Genomic DNA, 11,101 nt, shown 5'->3' with positions numbered 1-11,101 from the left:
TATTTCATAATAATTATGTAAAAATATTATTTAATTATAATTTTTTAAATTATTTTTAAATAAATACTCTAATTTTAAGAATTAAAAATAATTAAATTAATTATTCTTGAAATATCATTTTATTATTAATTTACAAATTATTTTCAAATAAACACTAATTAAAATAAAATTAAAGATAATCAAATTAATTTTTTTTATTCATAAAACTTAAAGTATTAAATTTAAAAATCTCAAATAGTTAAATCAAATAATATAAAATTTTATATTTTTTTCAATTACTAGAACTTTAAATTATAAATAAAAAAATATTTCATTTAATATAAAAATTTCTAAAAATTTATTTTAAATAAATATAATAAATCATAAATGACTTATTATTTAATTTTTAAAATAATTTTAAATTAAAATTATCATTAATTTGACTTAAATATTTTTAATAAAATAAATTTTTAAATATAAAATCTTAAATAAATATAATAAATCATAAATAATTCATTATGTTAATTTTTAAAATTTGAAATCTTACATTTAATATGTTGAAATAAAATATTTTATTAATTACAAAAAAATCTTTAAATTTTTTGACAAATAAATAACTTGTTATAAAATATTGTATTTTGTGATAAATTAATTTTTTGTTACAAAATATTTAGAACTTTTGAAATAAATAGATATTTTGTTACAAAATATTTTGCAACAGAACAACAGTTCGATACGAAAGCCAACATATTTTGTGGGTGCGTTTTGTGCTCCTCGCACAAAACCAACACAGTACCCGCACAACTCTCGGGATTTTCTATGGGGCATTTGCATCAATGCAGCGACGCGTACGCGTCGGTTAGGCACACGCGTGGGTGAGTAAAAATTGAGACAGACGCGTGTGCGTCGGCCAGGCGTGCGCGTGGAAGTACGATTTTCCAAAATATTTACTAAGTTAAAAAGTTGCAAAATTACACTTCTAAACCCCAAACTCCCAACACACATAACTTCTACAAAATTCCTTTTTCAACCATTTCTGAACCGTTGGAAAGATCGTTGAATAAACTTTCATAAAAATCCAATTTTGAAGAATTCCAAACTTCATGGACCGAGTTACTAACCGCCAAAGTTGGTCAAAAATCAGTTTTTACCCAAAAATAGAAATCACCAATTTTTCCAATGTTCACAAGCCAAATTCATTCCACTCATCCAAATGACCACAACCCAACCACATTCACATAATTACACTCAACCAAACCAAACCTACCTCATCTACACAATTTCACCAAAAACCATCAAATTCCACACCTCAATTCCTCAAACCTTATTATTTAATAACTAAACTAATTATTCACACATTCAATATCTAAAATCCATCCAATCTCTTATATCATCACACAATACACACATCAACTTACCTTCCTTATCTCTTTCCGGCCTTCGGTCCAAAATTCACAGCCTCCGGTCCAAATTCATAATTTAATTGCATATTCCACAAACTAATATTCATTATCCAATTCATCAAATTCTCAACACACCAAACATACAAATCCACACAATTCTCAACTCAATCATTAATTCACATGAAATATCAACTATGCATATTAGCTCTAACCATATACACAATCCAAACTTAATCATAGGGGCATCTAGCCTAGGAATTCTCATCACACCACATGGTACTTAAATGAAACTTAAACGTACCTCTTGTAGCTAAAATAATTGAGCTTCTTCTTGGAAGTCTCCACCAACTCTTAGCTCCAAGCCTCACCTAAGCTCCTCAAGCAACACCAACCTCCCAATTGTGCACCAAAATCACCAAATACACTAACCTAACCAATTTCACATATACACATTAACCTAGGGTTCATGAAAATAATAAATCACAAGGGTTGGAGCACTTCTTACCTCAGCCCATATGAAATAGAGATAGAACCCACTTAGAATCCATGTTAGAGTATTCCTAAACAACCAAAATCACAAGATTTTAAAACTAACTATCCCAAAAACGCATAACAGTAAGGAATCTCAAAAATTGGGCAGATATTAATGAAATACTCACCACAAAATTTAGATAGAATTGTAGAGGATGAGAAGAGCGACGTGTGGCCATAAACGGCTCGTCAATCGGAGTTCCGTAGCAAACGTTATGGACATTTGAAGGTGGATCTAGGATTACGTTTTCTCCTCTCTTCTCTCTTCTCCAAAGCTGCGCCCCTACCCTCTTCCTTTAGGGTAAATGAGCCGAAATGCTCATAACTAATGTTTATATATGTTGGGTCTTGGGCCCACTTGGGCCCGGTTCACTTGGTTTAGTTCGTTGGCCCAATTTTGGGCCAAAACCTTTAAGACTAACGCTCTAAATCGCATTTTAAATATTTCTACCTGTCCTAATTATAAATCCTAATTTCTTAGCCTTATTTACTTATAATCAATTTTTTCCAGCTGCAGTACCAGACATATCTCAGCCGGTACTGCCGGTCAAAATTCCAGTGAGCGTTTTTACGCAGAAAACTATATTTTCGACTCAGAAAATTTCACTGAATCCAAATATCATATTTAAATTATCAAATTCCGATTACTAAATTTTCTAACCATATTCGCTCCTATTTAATTTATTATTAATTAATTACGGTTTGACCAGGTTTTACATCCAGCCTCTTGTATTAATGAACCAATTCGTGCATCGCGCAATGATAGACGGCTTGTGCCGTCAAGTACAAGTGATGACCCTCAAACTCACACAAAATGCATCCAGACTCGACATCATGATGAAGTGGCCGATAACCTTTAGAGGATAAAGATTACAACTCGGAAGCGGATGAAGTTGAGTCGTTTGATGACCACAATGACAACTTGTTTGCTGTCCAAGAAGCCGAAGGTCGGAACAACAACAACAAATGCAAAGATACAGATTATTAGAAAATTACCGTCATTGGTAAAATTTTTTCTGCTATTTTTGTTAATACTTATTTTTAAAGTCCTTTACTTTTATTTTCCTTTTGTGAAACGATTATCTTACAATTCTTTTTATATATTTCTTAGAGGATGGCATCACAAAAGAGTCTGAACTGAGTATTAAGTGGTTGCAAAGATTATATTCCTATTTAATAAATAGTTGCAACCAATTGGCCAAGCAACTGGATTATTAAGTGGTTTCTTAGGGAGTTTGGGTATTGACTATTTCCAGATTTCCATCTGTGAAGAGAGTTGGAAGAACGTGAACAAAACTAACAAGAAACATGCATATAACATGGTTAAGGTAGATCTTTTAGTTTCAACATATTAAGGCAATTTAGTTATCAGTGTTTTTTGGGTAAAAACTTTGGCATGAGTAAATTATATTGCTGGTTAAATTTTCATATTTTGTGTTTCACATGTTTAAGTTAGCATTTCTATGTTATATGTAATTACGACTACATGCCCTCTAAATTCTTATATTCTTATAATTTTTCATTTTAAAGTAGCCTCTTTTTTGTTATTGATATTCTTCACATTACCATAGTCTTATGCTTGTTGATTGGTTTTGGCTATTGATAATGGCAAATAATTGTAGCGGGTCTTTCACTATGAGGACGACGGGGAAGGAAAAATAAAGCGAAAAAATATGCAAAGGATAGAAAAGAACTAGAAAGATATAAGACACAACTTGTATCATAAGTTTTACAATGAAACAAATACTCTTGAGAAAAATGTTAAGCATTGTCTATTAGGAATAGAAGAAAATTCACTAGAAATAGTTCCTTGAATATCGCTTGAAGGAAGAAACAAAGGTAATAAATGGTATTTTGTATTATTTCTCCTAAAACATATGTATGTCTATGTAAAAGTCTCTTTAAATTTTATAATATTCATCCCAGTCTCACTTGTATTTGTTTTATTATTTGTTCATGGAAAAAGTGTAAACAAAATGCTTTAAATAATTCGAAGCAGATTTACATCTGGGAGCTCCAAAACATTGGCAAGACAAAAAGACGAAGAGGTAATAAATAATTATTTGCTTTAAGATTTTGCTTCATTTTCCTAAATATAGTGTTGTTATTTATATAATTGTGTCGACATCAATATTATAGGAGAAAGTACGAGGAAAGCCAATTAGTAGAGGAGAGTTGTGGACCACAGTTCATAAAAAAATGCCTCGTATATCCATGCCGATGCGCGTGTTGTTGGTGTAAGTAATGTTTTAAAATTTTCAACTTTTCTAATTGTATTTATCATGCTAATTTTAAATCATTATAACCCAAATTCTGGTATATTTGTACGAAGAAATTGTGAATATTGAGAGTCAAGATGAATCCTCCAAGTAGTTTTCGTAAAATGGTTCGCTTGTATAAGTTCTTGGAAATGAGCACTTAAGACGAGTTCATGACTTAGGTGGTGGACCATGTCCCACGCAAATTTTTTGTAACAGTACTGCACAACAGTCGGATTCTGGTGTGCAAATTGAAGAGTATCAGAGGACAATCATAATCTGCAACAAAAATAATGAGTTTGAGTCAACTAAAATAGATACTATTGAATTTAATTTGTTTTAGTGTTTAATGTTTATTTTCCTAACATTACCTCATTTTTATTTATAAGGAATGGTGTATTTATGACAATTTTATTATATATATTATTTTTGCATATATATTTATGTTCTTTATGGTATTTTGTTTTTCTATTTGATTAAAATTTTTTATTTTAATTACGTTCTACTAAATTAAAGTAAAAAAAAAGCAGACAACATAAAAGAGGGAAAATAATAAAAAAGAAATTGAAAAAAATGAATTTGGCAGCGGCATATATCCCCCGCAAAACATATGCCATTTTTACATACGTGCTATTTGGCGGCGGTCACAAGCCGCCACTAAAATGAAAGGCATTTTTGTTACCAACTATGGCAGCAGGTAAAATCGCCGCAAAACCGAACGCTAATTTCGTAGCAATTAACAGAAATCACTGCTAATTGTTTACCTGCAACCTATTTTGCACTACAAGATTTTTGTTTATTTGTGGCAGTTTTTTTTCTTATTTGTGGAGGTTTATAACCCCCAAAATTTGAGGTGCCACGAGGTCTTTTGTGGAGGTTTTTAAAAACCTCCACAATCTATTAAGTGGGGGTTTTATGTGTGGTTAGTGGGGGGTTTTATATTAGACTTTTGTGGCAATTTTTTGTCAATATTTGTGACGGTTTAAAACCCCCACAAAAAGACTTTTTTATTTTAAAAAAATAGCTATTATGTAGAGGTTTCAAACCTGTCAATTTAATTTTTAAAAATTAATCTACATTATTATTACACTACTAATCATTTATTATTAAAAAAAATATTTAAGCAAGACATTAAAAATGTAGAAGAAAATTAAAATAAAAGAAATACTTTAAAACAAAATATAGTATACTACCATCATTTTTCAATCACATTAATTATAACTACAAAATATTAAAAATAACATGATAAAATACAGACTTATGTCCAAACTCCTAAACAATAAACATAACTAGATAAATGTATTTGCAAATAATGCAAATAGATCTTGACTTCTAGCCATATCATTATCATCCAGAAGTAATGACAAACTAACAATGCAGTTAACAAGTTCTAATGCTTACACTAGCTGTTGCAGAAATTTTTAAAGCTAAAACAAGAGTATTCAGGAATTTCTGTTACAATGAGGAGCCTTTCTTTTAATCTCTATAGCCATTACTCCAAACAACAATACATGTTCATGTTCAATGCATCATATCAAATTTCAGGCTTACTTCACATTCCAAATTCCAAAATTTAGGAGGACTGAAATTTGAAAAAGAAGAAAAACCAACCAATCATTCAGATGACAGATTCAAAATACCTTTCCAAGATGAGGTGCCATTCCAAGAGTTGAAAAGCACTTGTCAACTCTAAGTTTATTATTACCACCTGTAGTAATTAATACAAATACAAATTTTATTAGATATGAATAACATAAGCACAAAAAAAAAAGCCTAACACATAGCTTAAGGTTTTATATTATTGACATTAAAACTAAAAATTTATTAGTGCTAAAGCATGGAAGATAAGCTTAATATCTCCTTTGCATAATTAATGGCATACAAATGTCTCATAACTAACATAAGCATGTGATTAACAAAACACATTTTTCTAGATCAGCATGCCCAAGTTTGACATGTCAAAAACTATGAAATTCTTTTTTCCCATTTTGCAACTTGTAACCAATCATTTTTATATATCTATCTTAACCATGAATTAACATAGATGGTTATATAGCAGAAAACAAGACACATTTTAAGCATATACCTAGATTGGAAGGTGCACATTGTCTTTTTTCTGCACTTGCAATCTCAGCACAAAGCTTTTAAATTTCACGAGCCATGGAGATTAATTTCTTCTCTATCACTTGCCCATGAGCTGAGAAGTAAATAAAAAGAAGTGATTACAAGAAATTAAAGAGAATAGCCAATGTGGTTTCTCTAACAGTCATTTCACCAATGTGGTTATCATGTTACCCAATATACGCTGAACTTCTCTGTGCCACAAACTCTTCTACCCCATGCCCATTGTATGTTGCTCTCCCTGATTTCTGATTTTTTCATCATCATAACTAACCTAATTATTATCCTTTTTTTTATTAAACACATAGGAACAAGAAAATCCATGTGTAATAATTTAATTACTAAAATTTAAAAGGAACTATGGCCTACAATGTATGAACTTATTATAGCAAAATTTGATTGATTTGCTTACTTTTAAATCTTTGCCAAGTTTTCCAACAAAATGTCAATCAAGGCTAATAGCAATGTGGTCTTCCTTGAGCCTGGAGTCCCAACAACAGAGTCATTCTACAAAACAAACCTCATCATTATACCAGCAACAAAATAATAATAAATAAATAAATAAATAAATAAAGTTTTATATGATTCTCGTGGGTGTATTTTTAGCAATAACAAAATAAATAAAAAATATAGAAAGAGAACAAAAGAAAATAATAATAAAATAATCATTCACCTTCTGGGCTTTATGATTCCACTAACATTCTGAAGGATGTGTAAAGGCTTCGTTGGACTTGGAATGATGTGGAGATAATTGAAGAACCACTAAAATTTTTTTTTCTATAGTATTTTGGAGATGAATTACCTCTAAGACATTCACAATGAAGTTGAATAGTGTAGCCGATCAAAACTTTGTGTCACTTCATTAAGAGAAAGAAATCAATCAGCTTTATATTATCATTCCATAATGAAATTGCATCAACAAAATTAAATTATCATACATATGGTCGATGTTAATTAATTAGCATGTAATAATGTAATCAAACATGAATGAATAGATGTACATCTATTAGATTAGACTTATTGCACAATAATGTAGAGTTTAAATGATTAATTTATAAATTGGATTACACATAATAGATATTTCAATATCACATAATGGGACAATTATAGCCTCTTTGTTATAAATGGTTTTATTTCCTTCAATTCTTCCTTTTTGTTCAAAATTGACATTGGGCATAAGAACATCTCCGTAAACTTATCTTAACCAAAATGAAATAATCCAAATATATACAAAGTTTTCAATGAATTATATAAACGGTATATGGTTGTACTACATAAAAGAGGTTTTAATTAACTAAATTTTTCGATAATCATCCCTTGTCTTATGTTCGTAGATTGAATAAAATCAATCAATTAATTCAGTTAAATAAGAGTCCCCTTTTTTTCAAGTGCTCTTAATACCTCCTTTGCATCTTTATACTTCTCCCGGGAAATTTCTTCATATCGAACAGTAGCAAGCATAACCTACAAGTTGATCAAGCGATAAAGCTTCAACATAGATTAGTCCTTGAAAGAAAATTTGCTAATATATTTCGCAAGAATTAATTTTGTGCACACGAGACAAGACACGAGAATTAACAATAGTTCAATACTGCTTTCATATGTTAGGAACCATAATGAACCATCTGAGGTTTACCTTATGAGAAGGAAGATCGAGGTCCTTGTCTGCCTTAATCATTTTCCAGATTTTCTGACAACTGTAAGGAAAGTCTGACGCAGGAACTACTCCATTCGAGTCCCGAGTAATATCGCAGATTTTTTCTCACAATTCCGCAACCTACAATGAAAATAATCCAAAAGAAGTAGAAAAGTGATGTAAATTATCAAATATGAGAGATAATCATAACTTCATATAGCATTAGGGCTCCTAGAAATAGAGTATGGTCTATTAAGAGATAGTACAAAGTTAGTTGGTTTAGTTATCAGAGTTCTATAGCTAATAGATTTTTGTTTAGTTAGTTTTGTGTTTTGGTTAGTTAGTTAAAGCTTGCTCTTCATGGTTATTCTTGAGAAGAGTCTGACTCTGAATCATGTGTATATATATAACAATTGTATTGGTCATTAGTGTGAAGAAATAATACTGGTTTTCATTAAGCTCATTTTTATTTTTTTTTCTCTAAACAAGTAACCAACTTTGTTCTTAATTTTCTGCATTACTTCACAGCTTGTTTTTCAATCTGTGATGTCACCTTTCTGACAAAAGAAGTACCACTCCTTCTCTCCCATCTTTGCTTTTTCTGCACACCAAATAATAATCAAAATAACCAGTCATAACTCATAAGTCATAACTAACTAACTGCTCATGTACGGACATAATATTACTACTTCTTACTTGGTAAATCCCAAGGTCCGGATTTGTTCAAATCGGCTTCACCTATGGCAGTTGCACTGAAGTTGCTGTTCATGACCTTCTCGGTGAGGTAATAAGTGATGATTTCTTCATCTGTTGGGTGGAGTCCGAAACCTGGTGGCAAATCCAGCGGCTCCTTGCCTTTGTTAACTACGACAGGCTCTTCCATCTAACACAATCAAACTAAATATCTTTTAACAGATTTTTAGCAGAAAAGGAAGCAATCAATCAGCTTTATATTATCATTCTATAATGAAATTGCATCAACAAAATTAAATTAACAAAGGTGAAAATATATTTAGTTATTTACAAAATCAAATGGAGAGAGTAATAAATCTCCAATAGCATAAATCAGAGAAAACAAATCTATCCATAGAAAATGAAAGGAAAACTAAAAAAGAACCTTGAACTTTTATGAGGATATCATCGAACACTTTCTCTAAGTTAACAAGGACAACATCCAAGAAATTATACGTTAGCATAAAATAAAGGATATCATATTAAAAAAAGAGTGTCACGCATATGTATAGAAATCATACTTCAAATATTGTCGGAAATCACTGATTCCTTGAATAGCTAGATAGAAACAAAAATTTTCTCACAAAATCAGTAAGCAAAAATATCTAGACTAATTGTGTCGCCATCAAATTCACTGAATAATCGCAAAAGTAACAAAAGTAAAATCCAAAATCAGAGAAGTAATACATCAAACCGTAATTGGAAAAATTCCACGAAGAACAAAAAGAGAGAGAGAGACAGAGAAAGACAGAGACAGAGAGGGAAATCTCAAAAGTTACCGTGTCGCGACCAAAGGAGGCGATGCATCGACAGAGGAGACAACGGAAAAAGAGATTATCGAAGCATGCGGTGGCGGCAAGGACACGAATGGATATAGTGGTGGTGTTGGCGGTGGCGATGGAGGCGGCGATGGCTGTGAGCTTTAGGGTTGAAGCTTGATAATCATTTTGGATTTGACGAGATCTTCTCTCTCACACAGCAACGGGTGATAGCTTTAGGGTTTGTTTGGAGGGGGGTTTGGAAATTTTAATTATGTGTAACAGTGGGGCCTGGGGGGATTTTTTATAATTATGCAGGGGAGTTTTATAATTTGCCACAAATGAAATATTTTGTGTAGGTTTTAAAAATTCCCACTAGAAAACCTCCACTAATTATTAAAAACCTTGTAGTGTTGGAGCGGTTACATAACCGCCGCAAAATATTTTGCGGTGATTTTGCTACAAAATCGCCGCTAACTGTCGAAAGTTTTGTAGTGAAAATTATAATATAAAATAAAAAAGTTACATTACCAATTAACCTATAATATATATTAAACTAAAATCAATCACCAATATATTTGTATATAACTACATATGATATTTGATTTAATTTTAATGTGTTTTTATATTTTAATATATATTTCATACTAATGGCTAATATTAGTGTACACCTAATATATTTAATAATATTAAAAATATAACTATTTATATACCTCTTCCTATAAGTTTAAACGTTTGAGAAAAATAATTTTATGATATGATATCAAAATTTTTATATCTAAAAAGTGTAGAATTCGATATTTGGTGAACTCTAAAAAAAATATCAACATAAGACAAATAAAAAAAACACACAAAAATAATTAAAATTAAAATTTTTACTAATAATAATTGTCTTAAATTAATATTTTAGATTTGCTTATTGAATTTAAGCATATTTTGTGAAAGGATGAATTGAATGAGAGTCAATCGAAAATTTTACGCCCATAATCCAAAACACAATACCAAACTGAACATGGTATTTTATTTAGAATAAAGTATTACTTTTGTCCCTAGAGTTCCATATCCTCTCCTTGATTTCAATGGAGCCTAAAGAATGCCAATTTGGAACGAGGCAAAGCAGCAAACATATCTATTGTAATCTAACAATATAAAACTTGCAGGAAGGTAATCACTCTTTAGGCAACAGAACAAACAAGAAGAAGAATCTAGGTTTTAGAATCAACCAACCTGAGAATTGGGGTTGACGCAAAAACTTGGAGTTGTGCACGTGAAGCTTTAGAGGGACAAGCTGGGAATCCGAGGAGAGGATAGGAAAAGGAGAGATCGCTGTGGAACTGAGCTACATACATTTAGCACGGTAGCAGTAGCAACAGCAATGGCAGTCAAATATCAGCATAATCAGAAAATGCGGCAACAACTAGCATGGTGAGCTGTAGCGAAGATGGCAGAGGCTAGGTGTGCTACACCAGCGACTGGCATGGTGAACTGTAGTCTAACATAGCATCATCATGCTCTCTCCTTTGTGAGGAGCAGAAAGCAGCAGTGAAGCCGGCAGAGTCTTCAAGTGTGGAGGCGGATTGGAAGCATTCAAGATAACGAAAAGGTAATTTGGTTACTTCGATTTTATTTTTTCTTTTTTTTGGTTCAGTTTTTGCCACCTAATAATTAACTTGATAACTTTTT

General features: G+C 31.2%; 1 protein-coding gene across 1 annotated transcript; it reads right to left on the bottom strand.

The window, feature by feature from the left end:
* Positions 1 to 7,962: 7,962 nt before the first annotated feature.
* Positions 7,963 to 8,811, bottom strand: LOC110266267 (NAC domain-containing protein 87-like). The gene is made up of 3 exons (XM_021110585.2): positions 8,625 to 8,811; positions 8,482 to 8,529; positions 7,963 to 8,069 (listed from the first exon to the last, which is right to left on the bottom strand). The coding sequence occupies exons 1-3, from the start codon at positions 8,809 to 8,811 to the stop codon at positions 7,963 to 7,965; spliced, it is 342 nt and encodes a 113-aa protein (XP_020966244.2).
* Between the last annotated feature and the right edge of the window lie 2,290 nt (positions 8,812 to 11,101).

The sequence above is a fragment of the Arachis ipaensis genome, chromosome B9, assembly GCF_059453495.1.
Source record: "Arachis ipaensis isolate K30076 ecotype BB chromosome B9, ASM5945349v1, whole genome shotgun sequence".
In the NCBI taxonomy this organism is placed as follows: Eukaryota; Viridiplantae; Streptophyta; class Magnoliopsida; order Fabales; family Fabaceae; genus Arachis; species Arachis ipaensis.
Note: the sequence above shows the minus strand (reverse complement) of the source record. Positions and strands in the feature narration are given on the sequence as shown.